The sequence below is a fragment of the Rattus norvegicus genome, chromosome 11 (genome assembly GCF_036323735.1).
Source record: "Rattus norvegicus strain BN/NHsdMcwi chromosome 11, GRCr8, whole genome shotgun sequence".
NCBI lineage: Eukaryota > Metazoa > Chordata > Mammalia > Rodentia > Muridae > Rattus > Rattus norvegicus.
The window spans coordinates 70,533,037-70,553,193 of record NC_086029.1 but is presented as its reverse complement, the minus strand read 5'-3'; the positions used below and the strand labels follow the sequence as shown (position 1 = coordinate 70,553,193).

General features: G+C 44.8%; 1 protein-coding gene across 1 annotated transcript; it reads right to left on the bottom strand.

Annotated features, from left to right (window-relative positions):
- Positions 1-741: 741 nt before the first annotated feature.
- On the bottom strand, positions 742-18,287 carry Tigit (T cell immunoreceptor with Ig and ITIM domains). The gene is made up of 4 exons (XM_008768765.3): positions 18,084-18,287; positions 16,051-16,380; positions 13,574-13,668; positions 742-1,555 (listed from the first exon to the last, which is right to left on the bottom strand). The coding sequence occupies exons 1-4, from the start codon at positions 18,145-18,147 to the stop codon at positions 1,319-1,321; spliced, it is 726 nt and encodes a 241-aa protein (XP_008766987.1). The 5' UTR covers positions 18,148-18,287; the 3' UTR covers positions 742-1,318.
- Positions 18,288-20,157: the final 1,870 nt, after the last annotated feature.

Genomic DNA, 20,157 nt, shown 5'->3' with positions numbered 1-20,157 from the left:
TCCAACATAAATAAACTGCAGACACCCCAACTCCAGCCTAAAGAGGTCTGGGAGTAAGGAAAAATATATTCTTATTTTTTTAATTCTTTATCACTCATATATGTGTTCACCCCATTTTGTTTTCAGAAGAAAAATAAGTCCTTATTTTTAAAAATTAGACTTAACTTTTGGTGGCAAAAAGTTTCCATTTTCAGAGGCCCAATGGTAGATGGGTCTGGAAGAGGCAGGTCTAACTTGGCCCAGATGCCAGGACATGGCTCCCCAGGTGGAAATGGATTTCCTGATGGCTTCCCAAGACCATGAAACTTGAGGAGTTGGGAGTTCTCTGAACCAGACATCCTAATAGACTCTGAGCTCAGCAAACTTGAAATGTATAGCTAAAGAAGAAAGCCTGATGTTCATTAGCTGTTTGGTGTCAGGGTTTTCTTTTAGGCTGAGGGCATGTTTCCCTAAGAGGCCCAATCATGAGTCCTTATCTCCTAGTAGGTCTTATTATAAATGTTTCCCCACTCAAGCCTATAGCCCTCAAATTCTCCCTAAAGATTCTCCATGCCTCATTCATGGATACATATCTTGAAGGAGTGAATGTTGGTAAAAATAACAGTGAGATATAAGTCCAGTGGTCATTCTTATCATCCACCTCAGTGCTGGGTTATTGTGAGGAATGTATTTCTCAATGCCGCGAGACAACCTGCTCAGATCACTAAGTTCAAAGCCAGGGCAATGGGAATTTTTTTACTGCTTTATTTTTGCCTTTTCGAAAGGAAAAGTAAAAAGGAAGGAAGGCAGAAAGAAAAAGAAAAAATTTCCAGGCTGGAAAGAGCTTTTAAGAACACTTGCTATTCTTGCAGGAGACCAGCACCCACATGGTGGCTCACAACTGTTCTCCAACTCTAGTTCTAGAGACCTGAAACCCTCTTCTGACCTCTGCAAACACCATCCTCACATGCACACATACATAAAGGACAGACACTCATATGTATAAAATAAACATCAATGCTAAAAATCCCATTTTTTTTTTTTTTGGTTCTTTTTTTCGGAGCTGGGGATCGAACCCAGGGCCTTGCGCTTCCTAGGCAAGCGCTCTACCACTGAGCTAAATCCCCAACAAAAATCCCATTTATAATCAAGTTAAAACTATTTACCTTGTGTCTGTCACAGAGAAGCAGGAGAGAAGGGTAGAAGAAATGAAGACTGAAAAGAAGGTGCCTTTCATTCTCACAGACATAAATATGCACAGGGGGGAGGGAAGAGGGAAGGAGGGGGAGAGGGAGGGAGGGGGGAGGGAGGGAGAGGGAGGGGGAGGGAGAGGGAGCTGTCATTGGCCAGTTTTTGACAAAGCAATGAAGCTCTCTAGGCTTCTGTAGCTCAAGACATTAAAGTAGTCCTGTGGATCAGTATAGTCATCTTCTGTCTGCTCTCCACAGAGGTCAGCAGGGGCAGCTTGTGTCTGGACAGGGCCGCTAGGGGATAAGAGAATCCTGAGGTTCCATTCCTGTGGCTCAGCTTCCGTTCTCCCAAGGCCGCTCTCTACAGAATGCATTCTAATAGACTTCTAGGATTAAACAGAGTAAATACACGGGATGTTATTCAAAAGCTACTTCACAGGTGACACATAGTTAGAACCTTCTCTCTTCCTTTCTTTCTATGAACACACACACACACACACACACACACACACACACACACACACACACACCAGAAGCAAACTTGTACTGTTACCACTACACAATCCTTAGCCCTTTAGCCCTTAATTTTCCTGCTCTGTTGTAGCATTAAGATTCTCATTCAATATATTTTAATCCTATTCTTTCTCTTCTTCCAACTCCTTCTATACTCAGAATTTATATAAAGGATAGAAATGCATATATATATATATGACATAATGGCATATATAGATGACACATATATACATATATACCATATATAATATACATATAATATATATATATACTATAAGTTCTAGAAAACCCTGATCAATACACACCCCATCCAGTTTTCTTCCATCCCCGCATTGTTTAATCCCTCTTACCTGCTGAGGGGAAGAACAAGTTCCCTTCATAAAGGTCTGATTCACATTTCCTCTTACTGCTAAGCTAACTTTCCACAAATCTCCATATAGTGGTTTTTCAAAAATAAAAGTAGTCTGTCCATACGTCTGCTTAGGCCCCCACCATACAGCAGAGGATGCTTAACCCGGGTTGCCATGATGAACAGCCTGGGAGATTCCACCTCACAGGATTTATACATAATCTCAAAATAAAATTAAAGTTTTAGATAAAGGTATATTCCTGTTGGGAGAAAAGTAGTGATTCATTACATCCCCCAGTGGAATCTGTGATGCCCCAAACACTCTTTGTGTCCCATTCATGCCCATCTCTCTGGCTTCATCTCTCGCTGTGTTTCACACCCAAGATACCTAACTGCTGAGGTACACATGCCAGAGAACTGCCACTTGTTGCAGCAGAGCTTTGAGATCAGACACAGTTAGCTAATTCTTCTTAGCAGAAACCCTGCTGACATGTGTGATTGGGGATGAGCACAGGCAGAAATCCCCTGACAAAGATAAAGCCACCGATGGCTCAGACGTCTCTCACTTCTGCCTAGAGTCTCCTTTGATCACATCGCCTCTCCTCTTGTGCTTCTCTGCTTTACCTTTCTACCTTCACCAGGCTCCAATGTCCATGTTCTCTAAGGGGAATGCTGTTTCTCTTTGTAATCTCAGAACCCATATCAGATGTTCAATCTATATATGTCTTAGAACTGAAATAGACACACACACACACACGCATGCACACACACACACGTACGTGCACACACGCACACACTCATTTTGATACAGTCACATATAAAAGAATCCAATTTTCCAAGTCAAAGTATAATATCACAGCCAATAACAACAACAAAAGCCCTTACATTCATTGAGACTAGACAGAGCAATGAAATCTGTTCAGTGATGCCAACCACAGAATCAATGTTAAAGTGTCACACTTGAGGGATATGATAATACAGGGTAACAGGAGAATATCAGCCACAAGTAGGGTGGCAGAAGTCTGTAAAAACATTTGGAACTTTTGACATTCTCTCGGTCTCTTACTGGCAGCTGCTCTAATGCGTATCATTCACCCACTTTATGTATCTGATTGACAAAAACTACCGAGAGCCAGGGACTTGGAAATTGGAACAACCAAGCACATGGAACGTGTCTTCACCACACCCTTGCCTTCCAAGACAGGAAACACCACCCTTTTGGTGTCAAGCCCAACTGTGCACCCGTATAGGCAAGGAGATGAAGAAGGGAGGTTATAAGAACACTGTAGATGGGAACACTGAACAAATGAGAAATAAGATGATGAATCACTACAGGCCTCGAGGGGTTGGGCACTGAGAGACACTGGAGTCTCAGAAGAACACACATAAGTCACTGGTCTCCCAACTCCAATTTCTCTCAGTAGACGTGACTAAAAATTAAGATGAAGGGGATAGCTGTCATAGCTCATGATGGTGCTGTGTTTAAAAGGACTCTGACATCCCTTGATACAATGGAATCCATTTTAATATGAATATTCAATTATTTCTCACAGAGCTAATTATGACTTTTTGTGCTTGTGTGTTCTTATTCTCACTCTTGGTAAGGCTGGCCACTCTTTCTTTTTAATTTTAAGACTATTTTGAGAACTAAGAGTCCTCTGGGAAATGCAAATATTCCTCAGACGGGTCCCTAAGCTGTTCCATTTCCATTCTACCCTACATGGAGACTCTATAATTGTAACCAGCGTAAAAAAAATAGGCCTGGGATTAATGTACTAACATTGTCCTAGAGAACCAAGTAAAACTACAGAAATTGCAACTGAGTCTTCCTGGGACAAACATTGCTTTCTAGTAGCATGTGAGAGAAGGGACAGTGGACAATGGGGTTGTCAGAGTCATTGTCCAGTATCTGACACACATAACTTTTCATAATATTTAACTAGCAAATGACATTTATTCATATCACACACACACACACACACACACACACACACACACACACACGAATACACATTTCCTTCTACCCCAGCACAACAGGTATTCTCTGCATCTGTCCTAGAGGAGCCAATATAATAAAGGGATGGATTTCTGAAATTATTTAGTGGAAGGATTATCAAAGTCACCCCTGTCACCTGTCCTGATAGGCTGCCTTTTAGCATCATTCTCAGGAGACACTAGTTTACAGCAGGACCTCAGAATAGGGACAGAAGTGAAAAGTCTGATGTGAGTGACCTGGGTTCTCAGAGGGAGGATAGTGAGAAAGGCCGGAGGCAAGGCATGCGAGGGCAGTGCCAGCATCACTGACTTTCACAGTCTCTTCTCTGCAGACTGATGCAAAAGCAGAAGGTGCTCCTGCAGAATGGGATCCCTAGCAGCGAGCAGGACAAGGGGACCTCAAAATAGTAGAAATATGGTGACCGTGTTTAAGGAAAAAAGTAGTTACAGCTTCAATGACAGGAACAAAGAAGACCTGACCCATGGGGATCTTAAGATAACTCATACAGCACAGTGATCCTAGGATAAATATAGATATATAGTTAGACCACCTATAATACAATTGTGTTGATCCGTGTGTGTGTGTGTGTGTGTGTGTGTGTGTGTGTGTGTGTGTGTGTGTAGGATTGTGTTGATGTGTGTGTGTGTATACTTATACATACACTTTCAAATACTACCAAGAATACATTAGTGACGTCCAAAGCCAACCATCCCCATGAAAGCTTAGATGTTTTGTCCAATTTCCTGGTCTATGAACAGTACTACATAGATATAGCATATTTATCCCTTGGCACCAGTCTCAACCTTTGTCGTCTTCTGTGCCACAAGAAGACTGCATTGCATCCACTACGCCAGGGGGCTCACTTGGCCCCCATGTGGATCCACACGGGAATGAAGGATCAGAGAGTGAGAAGAAGGTATGTGTTCTCCCACAGTCCATGCAGGGTGGGCCTTGAACAGGTTGTGACTCTCACTTGAAGGTAACAGCACTTCCCAATGTGACCCATCTATGTGATCCTCCCCTTCCAAGTTCCGCAGCCGCTCTCTCATCTCTCCTCCTAAATATGCACATGGCTACCTTCCCCTTCCTGGTCTCCTTCTGGTCTCTATAGATCCATATTAAAGTGTCTGTGAGACAGATAGACCAATGGAATAGAATTGAAGACCCAGAAATGAACCCACACACCTATGGTCACTTGATTTTTGACAAAGGAGCCAAAACCATCCAATGGAAAAAAGATAGCATCTTCAGCAAATGGTGCTGGTTCAACTGGAGGTCAACATGTAGAAGAATGCAGATTGATCCATGCTTATCACCCTGCACAAAGCTTAAGTCCAAGTGGATCAAGGACCTCCACATCAAACCTGATACACTCAAACTAATAGAAGAAAAACTAGGGAAGCATCTGGAACACATGGGCACTGGAAAAAATTTCCTGAACAAAACACCAATGGCTTATGCTCTAAGATCAAGAATCAACAAATGGGATCTCATAAAACTGCAAAGCTTCTGTAAGGCAAAGGACACTGTGGTTAGGACAAATAGGCAACCAACAGATTGGGAAAAGATCTTTACCAATCCTACAACAGATAGAGGCCTTATATCCAAAATATACAAAGAACTCAAGAAGCTAGACCGCAGGGAGACAAATAACCCTATTAAAAAATGGGGTTCAGAGCTAAACAAAGAATTCACAGCTGAGGAATGCCGAATGGCTGAGAAACACCTAAAGAAATGTTCAACATCTTTAGTCATAAGGGAAATGCAAATCAAAACAACCCTGAGATTTCACCTCACACCAGTGAGAATGGCTAAGATCAAAAACTCAGGTGACAGCAGATGCTGGTGAGGATGCGGAGAAAGAGGAACACTCCTCCATTGTTGGTGGGATTGCAAACTGGTACAACCATTCTGGAAATCAGTCTGGAGGTTCCTCAGAAAATTGGACATTGAACTGCCTGAGGATCCAGCTATACCTCTCTTGGGCATATACCCAAAAGATGCCCCAACATATAAAAAAGACACGTGCTCCACTATGTTCATCGCAGCCTTATTTATAATAGCCAGAAGCTGGAAAGAACCCAGATGCCCTTCAACAGAGGAATGGATACAGAAAATGTGGTACATCTACACAATGGAATATTACTCAGCTATCAAAAACAACGGCTTTATGAAATTCGTAGGCAAATGGTTGGAACTGGAAAATATCATCCTGAGTGAGCTAACCCAATCACAGAAAGACATACATGGTATGCACTCATTGATAAGTGGCTTTTAGCCCAAATGCTTGAATTACCCTAGATGCCTAGAACAAATGAAACTCAAGACGGATGATCAAAATGTGAATGCTTCACTCCTTCTTTAAAAGGGGAACAAGAATACCCTTGGCAGGGAAGAGAGAGGCAAAGATTAAAACAGAGACTGAAGGAACACCCATTCAGAGCCTGCCCCACATGTGGCCCATACATATACAGCCACCCAATTAGACAAGATGGATGAAGCAAAGAAGTGCAGGCCGACAGGAGCCGGATGTAGATCTCTCCTGAGAGACACAGCCAGAATACAGCAAATACAGAGGCGTATGCCAGCAGCAAACCACTGAACTGAGAATAGAACCCCCGTTGAAGGAATCAGAGAAAGGACTGGAAGAGCTTGAAGCGGCTTGAGACCCCATATGAACAACAATGCCAAGCAACCAGAGCTTCCAGGGACTAAGCCACTACCTAAAGACTATACATGGACTGACCCTGGACTCTGACCTCATAGGTAGCAATGAATATCCTAGTAAGAGCACCAGTGGAAGGGGAAGCCCTGGGTCCTGCTAAGACTGAACCCCCAGTGAACTAGACTGTTGGGGGGAGGGCGGCAATGGGGGGAGGGTTGGGAGGGGAACACCCATAAGGAAGGGGAGGGGGGAGGGGGATGTTTGCCCGGAAACCAAAGAATTATTATTAAGTATTAAATAAATTAAAAAAAAAGTGTCTGTGAACAACCCAGTTCCAAAGAACTATGTGTTCCCTGACCATACATTGAATAATGCTTTGGACAAGAAGAGAGCAAGCCTTAGAGACCATTTCTAAGGTGCAAGATAGCAGCAGAAAGGATGACTAGACAGGCACCAAGGAGGACACCAAAGAGAGAGGCAGAGTGGCACCGTGTACACGGGAGCAATGGAATTGAGAGCTGCTGGCCTTTGCCTCTTTCTCAGGTTCTATTATGACCAAAGTTAGCCTGGGTACCTGACATGAAGATTAAGCAACCTCACATCCTTAGTAGACAGATACGTTCTTCTGTGTCTTCAGGACCACTAACCCTTTGTTCCAGAGCTGAAGGATGCTGGTGATGGCAGAAGCCATCTGGTAACAAGTCACCCTTGCTGTACCAGCTCAAAGGTAAGTTGTTATTCTTGTCACCTCATTCTTCTGGTGGACCACTTCTCCTGTCCTCCTCTTCCCTTAGATGTCTCATTTCATAATTGCAACTGTTATGGCAGCAATGACATAAAATAAAATATTATGGATAGCCAGACCCATCCCATAGCAGCAGTCATACTGGGTCCTAACCTCCCTGTTTGATCAGTTCTACATAATAACTGAAGGTCAGCGTCCACTTCTCTGTGAATCAGGTAGGTCAGCAGACATGATATTCATCTCAGAACCAGGAAGAGAAAGGATGAATCATAATACAACAAAGATTTTTACAGATAAATTGCCATAATGATATAAGGCCATATTTGACCTTCCAGAGCAATTGGAACTTTTTCTAACAGCTGGAACCTGCTTGGTTCCTCTGGGATTGTTAGCAGCATCCACCAAGCGCTTAGAGAACTTAGCAGGGGAGATCTGAGTGCCAGACCTGAGTGATCACTGCAGGGAACACAGCTTTGCCTCTGAAGCCAAAAACATCTTCCCAATCTTCATTCCAATGCCTTCTCAATTAAAGAAGATCAGGGTGAAGCACTGAACCTGGGGTTCTCTTCCTTTGTGGATCAGGTCTGAAAACAGAATGTGTTTAAATCTAACACGGTGAGTTTCTTATACCTGTATCCTTGGTATTGATAAGCAGAAGCAGGCAGCAGTCTCATCTGCACAGAAAACTTGACAGAGTTTAAGAACCAGATGAAGTGAAAGTCAGTCCGACTTTTATAATCAGTATGAAGACACATAACTCTAGGAACAGGAGAAATAACAGTACGAAACTATGGATAATGGGGTCATAGCAGAAGTTCTACAACTAAGACTTTATAATGAAGAGCTGTGAAATCTATGGAGACCATTACAGTGGCAGTTTGCACAGTTTCTTCCAAATGAGGCCTGAAGAAAGATCTTTGTGGGATTAAAAAGCCAAGGTTAAATTAGAAAGAAAAGAAAAATAGAGTGGGGTCTCCCTCTGATAGAAAAAGAGATGCTAAGAGCTCTCAAGATGAGTAAAAGGGAACCAGATAAAGAACAGTCCCTCCTTTACTCAGCCCTGACCCTAACACTCCCTAGCTAGGCCTGGCCAGGGCCCAGACAGACAGAAGGTGGGTGCTGGCCAGGACTTGGTGATAGGAGAGGAGTGAACATGGCGGAGGGATGTTAGAAATGAGGAGGAGAGAATTCAGCAGGGAGCTTGACCCAACAGAACCAAGAGGCAAAGAAAGTAGGCCAGCTGAATCTGTACTTCATAGTCAATCATAGAATGAAGATATGAAATATAACATCCAAAATAGAAAGCCCTCTGCTGTTTTGAACCTACCCTGAATTTAAGAGCAGGTAAAAACATGGAGAGATGGCTCAGCGGGTAGCGCTCAGATCCCCAGCACCTATGCAAAGGAAAATGAGTTTGAAATGCCTCCCACAACCACTAACGTTCCAAGGAGGGACAACAGAGCCTTGAAGCAAGGTGCCTAGCTAGACTAGTGAATAGGGAAAGATCTTGCCTCAATATTTAAGGTGGAGAGCAATCGAGGAAGACCCCTGATGTCACTCTGGCCTATACGTATTGTACGCATGCACACGTGCGCGCACACGCGCACACACACACACACACACACACACACACACACAGGTTCAAGCGCAGACATGTGTGTGCTCAAGCACCGGGATACACCTATGTATATGTCCACATTTGAACATGAATACACGCATATACATACACATATAAAAAAGGGAGAAAGATACATGAAATATTAGAAAATGTTTGAAGAAATAACATATCTGCCAAGTGAGTGAGTCGTTTTCCATCCTTGGACTGGGAGCAAGATCCAGGAGGACACGCCTGGTGACACGCACACTGGGGAACACGCCTGGTGACACGCACACTGGGGAACACGCCTGGTGACATGCACACTGGGGAACACGCCTGGTGACACGCACACTGGGGAACACGCCTGGTGACATGCACACTGGGGAACACGCCTGGTGACACGCACACTGGGGAACACGCCTGGTGAGACGCACACCGGGGAACACGCCTGGTGAGATGCACACCGGGGAACACGCCTGGTGACACGCATACCGGGGAACACGCCTGGTGACACGCACACTGGGGAACACGCCTGGTGACACACACACCGGGGAACACGCCTGGTGAGATACACACTGGGGAACACGCCTGGTGACACGCGCACCGGGGCCATTGAGGTGGCTCATGCCTGTAATCCCACCACTCAGGAAGCTAGGGCAGGAGGGTTCCAGGCCTGTCTGCGTTATCTGAGGAGATCCAGGTTTGGAGGGGCAGTGACTGTGGCCGGGAGAGGAGATTGCTCTGTATTGTTTTGTTTCGTTTGTAAAGCAGCCTTTGGGTATAATTTACCTACGGTAACACAGATAACCTCCACAGAGTCTGTGGATAGAGAAACTAAAATTGGAATTCAGAAGCCGGCACAGAAGGGAACCCTTGAGGAAACAAACAAACAAACCACTGCAGGCCTTGCCTTGTCAGTGCCGACCTCGAAGACCACATGCACCACGGGAATAGAAGTAGCAGGGGTTGAACTCCAGCCCTCTGGCCTCTCTGATGGCTGCCATTCATCGTTACTTGGATGGATTTAGACAAACTTCTGGGTGAATCTCTATGTCATTCCAGAGGGTCTGAGTGAGATGGAAGGACCTGCCCTGAATGTGGATGGCATGGCACACTTCTGGGAATCTTTTCTGGAATAAGGGATTCAACAGCAGCAAGAGTGACAGGGAGGAGATGTCCCAGTGGACAGACACCAGGACAACTCTTGAAGGCTCCCATCCGGGGTCCAGTTTGTATTCTTTTTTATACTGCAAAACCACAAGGTGGGGTGGGCAAGCAACCAGGGTTTTCCAGAAGCGTAAGAGGTGGTCAGCAGCTTGTTAACAATGACCCATTGAGGGGTTAGGGATTTAGCTCAGTGGTAGAGCTCTTGCCTAGGAAGCGCAAGGTCCTGGGTTAGGTCCCCCGCTCTGAAAAAAAGAAAAAAAATGACCCATTGTTTTAACTATTTCTCCGAGCCATTATGTTCCAGGCAGCAAGTGATGTCATGCTTGGCAATAAAAATGGTGACTAAGTAAATCACTAAGTAAATCAACAAATCAATATTTAATCATTGGCCTTTCGTGTGTTGTTCTACTTCAGCACCATCCCTGTGGTCCAGGGTGAGGGAGGGAGTGGAATATTAGCATCTCCATGGCTTTGCTCCCTGGGTGTAATCAGACACCTCACACCCCTGCTGCCGTCTGCACCTTCCCCGTCATGCTGGACTGTACCTCCAACCATAAGTCAAAATAAGGCCTCCCTTCCCTGAGCTGCTCCTGTCAGGTAGTTCAGAACAGCAATGAGAAAAGAACGTCAACCCGTCCTCACTGGTTTAATTCAGGTGACCAGGGATTGCTAGTACCAGACAATAGCCACCTGCCAGCTGCGAAGGGCTGCGTGGAGGAAGAGGCTGCAGCTTTTCATGGAGAATGTCCAGTACACCATGAAAACTACCAGGCAAGAGGAGAACAAATGACTGATAACCAAGTGACAATAGACAATAGAAAAGACCCAGGGAGGTGTAACTCAGGAACAGACGTCAGAATAACTAGTGAAAACAGGTTGGGAGTTTTGACAGGCGACAAACTATTTAAACGAAGGATAGACACATCAAAGGAGATGCTCGGTAACCTGAAAGGTGAGCTGGAAGAAAAGACCCACAACAAAACAAGGAGATATGAAGGAGCAGAACATGTAAGAAAGACTAGGAGCCATACGGAAGGAAAGGGAAGCGTCGAAAGTCCCTGCGACAAGAGGTCCAGAAGGAGGAGAAAGCAAGAATAGAGAAGGAATATATAAAGAGAAATGGCCAGGACTGACCCACAAACTGACAAAACCCATCAAACCACAGACTGAAAAAAAACCCACTTGATCCAAACGCCATACAGAATAAATACAAAGATAATGACATCTAATTATATCATTGTACAAATGCTGAGACCAAAGGCAGAAAATGTTACAAGAACAAGAAGAAGAAAAGGCATTTTAAAGAAGTAAGGATAAAACCCAGTTTCAAAAAAATTTTTTTTATGTAGTTGGACACTGGGATAATATTTTCCATGTGCTACAAGAAAGTCCTGGCCGGCATGAGATCCTACACCGAGCAAAACACGCATGCCATGTTTATAGCCATGGGTAAACACGTTCTAGGTGAACAACCACCGCAATAAACACAACACAATTCTTTGCCTTTGCCAACCTGCACTGCAGAAGGCAAATGGCTGCTAGAAGGCAGGACAGTGACACTGGAGAGAAGAGTGGATGGAGGAGAGACCTGGAGGCATGTGGACTTGCAAAAGGATCGTAGCTGGGCAGCATAGCAATGTGGAGGGGAACAGACAAGAAGAAGAGCTGATCCGATAGAAGGTTCTTGCATATTCCAGGAGGTTATAGAACACTAATCGATTGGCACTAGTATAGAGGAACTTGAATAAGCCCAGGTAAAATGTGTAATGCCTGGTATGATCGCTAAAAGAATACCAGAATACGTCCCTAACAAAGGTGTTTTCTATAATAAAGTGAGCCTTCAAAAACCAGCAAACGGAGGGGAACATAAAGGGGAAAGAACTGCGGCTATGGGAGCTGTAGTGATGGCTCAGCAGTTAAAGGCGCTTGTCGTTCTTACAGAGGAACCACATTCAATTCCCAGCACCCACATAGTGGCTCAGACATCCCTAATTCTAGTTTCAGGGATACGATACCCTCCTCTGACTTCCATGGCCATCGCTCCTGGTGCACATAGATATATGCAGGCAAAACACTCATACACATAAAGCATATAAATCTAAGTACCAGCAGTCAACCCTGACATCATCTATATACAAGTAACATGCCAATTGACTGGCTTTGTTTGTAGACTTAGGAATGTATGTTTCAACAATTAAAGAGAAAGAGGAACGGTGAGACCAAGAGAGCAAGGAAAATGGGGGACGGGGAGGACCAGAAGGAAGATAGCGAAGGGAGAAACAATGTGATTATATTTTAATTTCAGTATGTAGTATATACATAAATTAAAATACAATGTACATAAATATAACATATATTGAATATATTGAACTTAAATAAAAATGAATAAATAAATCTTTAAAAAGCTAAGAATAAGGCATCTTTTACTCCCAAGCGCCTGAGAGCAAGCCTGGGGCTAGCAAGATTAAGTATTAGGAATCAGAGTTGGAGAGAAAGCAAAGAAAATTTCAGGAAAGTAGGAAACAGTGTATACGTCACAGGCTGCATCCCCTCAAATGTATTCACAGTGAGTTGAAGTGTGTGAGCAAGACTTGATTAAAGGGCCAAGGCAACCAGACCAAAAAGGACTGAAATTTTTTTAGCTCATCCCAGTCAACAGTTACCACCTTAACAGACAGCAAGAGTTACTGAGAAAGCCTGACACCTGACAGCCATGCATCAATCACAACTTTGTGATATAGGACAGAACTGTAACCTCCCATCTCACTCACATACAAAGCAATGGAGACCTTGAAAAGTTAAATAAGGAGCTTAGAATTGTACAGTCAGTGCCCGGGTAGAAACTAAAATACTCCCCCCAGTTCCCCTTCCCCAACTCTTTCAGCCCATGGCCTCTTAAACTCAAGGCAGTAATGTCTGATCTTGCCGTGTGTCTTCGACTCCCCAAATTTGGAATGCTAATTTCTCAACCTACAGTAGTATGGGGAGGCCCAATGCAGCCAATGGGTTGTGAAGACTAAAAGAACTAAGAGCCCAAGCACCCAGTAGACAACCTCTCTGATGCACCAAACTCATAGGAGGTGAACTCTCAGAGCAGTGACTAAAAGGACAGGCAGTAACTAGCAATTGTGCAAGACAGAAAGATGGGCAAAATGTAGGTGTGTCCTTCTGGGAGCTCCCAGCCTATAGGAGGGGACAGGGGAACACAAAATATTAAGTGCATTAAACCACAGGACAAGAACCATGAAAAGGCACAAGGAACAGGGGCAGAGATCACATGAGCGACTCTCTGAGTAGAAGAGGAATCAGAAGTCACTAGGGTGGCAAGAATGGGGTGATGAGGACCGAGGCAGGCTATATCCTAACTCTTACCTTTCTAGCCAGTACAGTCACCCCTGTGGCCATTAAGCAAATGAGTCCCAACACAGCTGCCATGGTCCCTCCAGGCAAGGCAATCTGGAAATGAGCTACCACAGGGAGAACAAAAAAGAGGTGAGTGTCAGAGGTTTGGAGCGAAGCTGCCGAATTGAAGGAGTCCTCAACTGTCTCAAAAAATAAAAAATAAAAATCCATTCATATCATGGGGGTGCTTGTCTTTGATCTCAGTGCTTGAGAGTCAAGAGGCGGGCAGGTCTCTGATTTGAGGCCAGCTTACTCTTTGTGGTGAGTTCCAGGACAGAGGTGGGATGTTCTAGAACTGTCTATCCTCTGTTAAGAATCTTTAACCTCACAGGGTTGGGGATTTAGCTCAGTGGTAGAGTGCTTGCCTAGGAAGCGCAAGGCCCTGGGTTCGATCCCCAGCTCCGAAAAAAAAGAACCAAAAAAAAAAAAAAAAAAAGAATCTTTAACCTCAATTCTGTGGTCTGCAGAGAATCTCCCTGGTCTTCGGTGGGGTTGGTGGCCAATCTCCGGAGGAACAATGTGCCTGGTGGATATCTCAGAGCAGATTTTGTCAGCCTTTTCCCATTCAGGAAATAGTAAAACAAAAACAAACAATGTCCTCTAAAAGAAAACTTGGGAAGTGATGGAAAGGTGGCTCAGTGGTTAAGTATGCTGGCTGCTCTTCTGGAGGACCAAGGTTTGATTCCCAGCACCTACATGGCAGTTCACAACCATCCATAATCCCAGTGTTTTGATCTAGAGTCTTCTGGCCTCCACAGACACCAGAAAGCAGGGTATGCACAGATGTGTGAGCTACCAAGACACTCTTACACATAGAATAAGCAAATAAATAGCAAGCATACAATAAAATAAAAATGTGTATATATATATGTATATATATATATATGTATATATATATACATCAACAGGTTAAATCAAGACATGCAATAAAATACATATACATATATATGTATATATATCAGTAAAAACAGGTTAATTCAAAATTGAAACAAATTTAACATTGAATTACACAAAGAAAGCATATAACTTTTTATCTTAGTCATATAGTCCAGGTGTGAAACCCTGGAAGGAGCGAGGCTCTTGCAACCTTAATTTCTGCTGCTTTCTCTGTCCTTGGTACACAGTAGATGCTTATTTAATAGCTGCGATATGCTGAAGAAGGAATTCTAGGACACTTCCTCCCACCTTTCCCGCTTCTCCAGGAACTTGGGCAGGAACCCCAGAGTCCTGGGAAGACTTGAAATAAGAAAAAGCCTGGCCTGCTTCCCCGAGCACCAGGAATTTTAGGAAAGAAGTCTATAGTATCTGACCCCTCGGGACAAGGACCATGCCTGGGAACTCCAAAGTCCCAGCATGCTCCTGCTGCTCTGAGGACTTAAACAGGATAAGCCAGGCTGGCTCCTTACTGGTCATAGCCATGGCTCACTCAGGAAGGACAGGGATAGAAGACCATAGTGTGCACACTGCACAGGTGCCAAGAAGCCATGTTTGAAAGGAAATTTTAAGGTAAACTATGATCACTTCAATGTATAAATGTTCTTAAAACTCATGAAACCTAAACTCCAACATAATTTCAATTCATATATGTTCTCACCTAGACTCCAATATAACTGATAGTATGCAGTCCTGAGTGTGGCATTCCATGGAGCTAGAACATCTGATTTGAAATCAGCCTTATCACCCTGACCAATTCCAAGCCTTAGCTCCCACCACCATCAATCAGATGGAAATTATACTCATGATCAATACCTGACTTGGCACTTGCTATATTCCTGGTGCCATGCTAAGGGATTTTTCTTATAGTAAATTGTTCAAGATCACATTAGCAGCTCATAAAATCTTATACCCATCCTCATTGGACAGCGGAGCAAGTAAGTCCATCAGCAAGGTTTGGACCTAGGCTGTCTGGCATCAGAGGCTGAGCACTTTACTACCCTGCTAAACTATTTCTCAGATATGATTTCCACAATCCCTTCCCTCAGTAAAACTGGCTCATGTTTGTAGGACAATAGTCATTATGGGGACATGTGGAAGCTTTGACGCGTCTTCATGCAAAAGAGGGGGACTATTGTACATTTTCACTCAGCATATGATGTGGCCTGTTTTAAATCAGCTCAAACTTAAGAGCTAATTCTAATTTGCACGACTGATAACTAAGTCATTAAATAATCACCTTTCCTGTATGACCTCATCCGTAAGTCTCATCACTTTAGATAAGATGGATTTCCTATGCAGAAACAGCGGTCGTGTGTGAGAATCAGCTGGATGTTTCCAGAACACATCAGCTCTGTCCCCCACAAGGTTCTAATTTCATCAGCTTCAGCTGCTCTTTACTATGCCCCAAAAGTTCCTCTAAAGAGTTCAGTGCATTCCAGGATTGGGACACTCTACTTCCTAGAGTGTGTCAGAGAAAGTGGTTCACCACCACCGTGCTTCAGAGGGCATACCTGAGCTTTCCTGGACCTTCAGGAATATTCTCCCCTTGTAAATCCCATCGGGATAGGTATGATAGGTGCAGAAGTATTCTCCTGTGTCATTCGTGGTCAGTGACTGGAAGGTGAGGCCTAGGCTGGGGCCTGGGACCACTCGATCACTGAAGACCGAGGGGACATACCACCCCAGATCAACACTGTAAACGGCCAGAAGCTGGTCCCGCTGCTCCCAGTTGACTTGGGTCACTTCAGCTGTGTCGGAGGAGAAGTGACATTGTAAGACGACAGAGCCACCTTCTTCTGCAGAGATGTTCCCCTTTGTCTCCATTGTGCCTGCTGTGGCTCCTATGGGTGAGGGAGAGGTACACGTGAGTTTCTGGCCAGCAGCTGCCCTTCAACCTTCCTGAGGATTCCCAGAGGATTCAGAGTCCAGAACCGGCTCTAGGAACAGAAGTCTATGCCCTGCAGTCTATCCTAGCATCCCCCATAGAGACAATCGTTGCTTCCTGTTTCCTTTATTTCAAGAGTTTTTCTTACTCTGTCATTCAAGGTTCGAAGTCCCAGCCACGGCCTCCTTCCAATCTTCTCGCCCTTCTCTCTGGGCTCCATTCCCATCCAGCTGATCACTGCTGTTTCTGGAAGTTGCTTCTGCCTCCCTGTCTCATCTTTACTGATTGGTCAGAGCTGTGCTTCCTCCCCAACCTTGGGGACCCTAGCTTTTAAGCCCTCTCCTTTCTCCCTGCATGTACTGTATTATTAAATGTTGTCTTATTAAATGCCTGGCTTATTCCTACATGACTTCTAGCACTTTGTTCACTCGGGATGTTCTGCTCAGCCTCCTGGCTAGGTGGTTGATTATCTTCCTAGACTTATTTAACCATCCCACTTAGAACATCAGCCCTAAACCAACGTATCTTGTGCTTCTCTCTAGGTTCCAGCAGGCTAATCTTGTGTCTAGCCCTATGTTTTGAAATAGAACTGGGCTATATGATGGGCATTTGGGATGTCAGGAAAAACAAGAGAGAGAGAGAGAGAGAGAGAGAGAGAGAGAGAGAGAGAGAGAGAGAGAGAATATGAATCACAGAGAAAGGAACTTGACAAGAAATGCTATTTCTCAGCCAAAAGTAGCAGCATATGTTTTTAATCCCAGTACATGGGGGCTGAGGCAGGAGGATCATAATGAGTTCCAGACCAACCTTGAAAACATAGCAAGACCCTGTATCTGTCGAAGAAATAAACTAAAGTAAAAAAGAGTGGTAGAAGAGATGAAAATGAGAAAGAGGGAAAGAAGGGAAAGGAGAAGGAAGGGAAGAGGAGAGGAGGGGAGGGAAACAGACAAGAGGACGGGAAGGGAGAGGGGGAGACAGGAGGGAAGAGGAAAGCAGAAGAGGAGAGGGGACAGGGGATGGGAGGGAGGAGAGAGGGGAGGGGGGGAGGGGAGGCCGTCTCTCAGATGAAACCAACTTCTCCCCTGCTTACCAGCTCACCCCGCCTCGGCTCCTCTCTACCTTCAAGTGTTAAAAGTTCATCCTTTAAACTAATTTGTAGTATAGTCTCTAAATATTTTGTTTCTGTCCCTCAGAAATGTTTATCTACAATTTCTAATAGAATAGAAACACAATAGAACTTAGTCTTTGGTATTAGTTGTAGACTCTGAAAGTCTGGGAAGCAGGGATTTCTGGTCAACAGAGAACTAACTGGAATATTGTTCTAGAAGTTCTTCAGAAACAGGAGGAAGACGGAGCAGGAGAGTAGGTTTCTAGGTTTCTTGGCTCCCATATCAGTCCATTCCCCAGCTTCCCTCTAGAACGGCTGGCCAGTCAGCGTCCCCAAGTCAGAGGATCTACGAAGTCCTTCCTCTGCAATCCCAAAAACGCGTACGTCCCCTTCTCAGAGATTACCCCATGTGGTCACACAGAGCCTCACGACCACATACATAGAACTGACATACATACAGGCCTAGGCGTGTACTCAGAGCCTTCTCTACCTGAGCGCCCTGGTGTCTGTGCCGAGTGCCCTCTCTGCTCTGCTAGGTCTGCAAGCCTTACCTGCAGCAAGGAAGGCAGTTTCTGTCAGCCCCTGGACCCAGACCAGGAGCATCCAGCCATGCATGCTTCTAATCAGAGGCCTACGGGAAAGTGGAAGTGGCCTTTCCTCCAACTGAAACTGGCCCTCTGCAGGTGTCAGGTGAAACCGAGCCTGTGACAAGAGGGTCTCGGAAAAACTGACTTAGGAAAGAGCAGTGTCAAACGCCTGATGTTCTCAACAAGTACACAAGCCACACAGGGTGAGCCACAAGAAAGGCCACGAAGGAAATACTGTAAAAACAAATAAAACATGTGGTTAGAGATATACAGGTCTTGGGTAATTTGTATATTGACTACTTGGGTAGTCGATCTGTTGTTTTTAAGTTATCTTGATGCACTTTCTGAAATACCAACTTTTATCTAAAGCGAGAGCATGTATGTGACGCACAGGATTCGGAAGAACTATTTCTGATGAGTCAGTCCCCTCCCCTCCCTGGCCCTTCTGCTTCAAGTTCCTGCCACAGTAACTGACTGCAACCTGGCATTGAGAGCTAAAATAAACCCCCTCTCCTCTAAGTTGCTTTTTGTCAGGGCAACGGCAACAGAAACAAAACTAGAATACATCTTTTCTTTCTGTCCCGCCCCCTTTCTCCCTCCATCCTCTTCTTCATTTATAAAGGTCCTGGGTGATTACAGAGCATGAGACTCTGAAGTTACAAGGGTGAGCAAAAATCGCTCAGCACTCAGAGTTGGCAAAGCTGGGTCTCTGTAAAGCCACTCGAGAGAGGAGGTGGAGGGGACACGGCTAGCTGTCCCCTGGGCTCTGGGCAGAGCTGTATTGGCCACGCCCCACGGTGTACAGCCTGAAAACCTGCATTCCCCCCAGGGGAGATCCAAAGCCTTGTCCAGCCCATTCTGCCATTGCAAGTGGTTCTCCACATCCAGGCCTTGTCTCTCTCTGTGTGCAGAGTACTTCTATCAGTTTCCTCCTCCCCACCCCCATCCCCGGGTTCTACTCATTCACAAATCTCTCCACAGTGACTCATACACTCTAAGCCCCTCTCCAGACCTGGAAACACTGTTTGATTTACCAGCTTTGCCATAGCCTTCAAGGCTTACATAAAAATACGCCTCCGCCACGTTCGTTGTTTCTGAGACAGGGTTTCTCTGTGAAGCCTTGACTGACCCGGAACTCACTCTGCAGACCAGGCTGGCCTGAAACTGAGAGATCCTGCCTGCCTCTGCTTCCAGAGTGACAGGATTAAAGGCGTGCTCCACCACCAAAGCCAGCCTCTCCACCGCCTTTTTAACACCCAAATGCCTTTCAGCTGAAGAAACCAAAAGGCCCACTATGTATTGAGGGTAAGATGCCGGGGCTAGCCAAGATGAGCGGTGCCAACCTTGGTTAGCCAGGAAGACAAACCACAGAACACAGCCCAGAAAAAGGCTACAAAATTAACTCTCTGCTTTTGTAGGATGATGTGGGTAGAAAAAAAAAAAAAGAAATCAGATTTGTCTCATTTGAGAAATGCAAAAACTTAAGAGTTGATTTTAAAAAGGAAAAGTTAAAGACTTCTTGCCCAGAGAAGTGGTTCAATAGTAAGGGTGAGCGCCACCAAGCATGACAACTTGAGCTGGATCACTGGGACCCAAATAGTGGAAGAAGAGAACTAACTCCGACATTGTCCTCTGACCTCCTGTGATGGTTTGTATATGCTTGGCCCAGGGACTGGCATTATTAGAAGGTGTGCCCCTGTTCTTGTAGATATGGCCTTGTTGGAGTAGGCGTGGCACTTAGGGTGTGGGCTTTAAGACCCTCATCCTAGCTGCCTGAAAGTCAATGTTCTGCTAGCAGCCTTCAGATAAAGATACAGAACCCTCGGGGCTGGGGATTTAGCTCAGTGGTAGAGCGCTTACCTAGGAAGCGCAAGGCCCTGGGTTCGGTCCCCAGCTCCGAAAAAAAGAACCAAAAAAAAAAAAAAAAAAAAAAAAAAAAAAGATACAGAACCCTCAGCTCATCCTGCACCATGTCTGACTGGATGCTGCCATGTTCTGGCCTTGATGAGAATGGACTGAACCTCTGAACCTGTAAGCC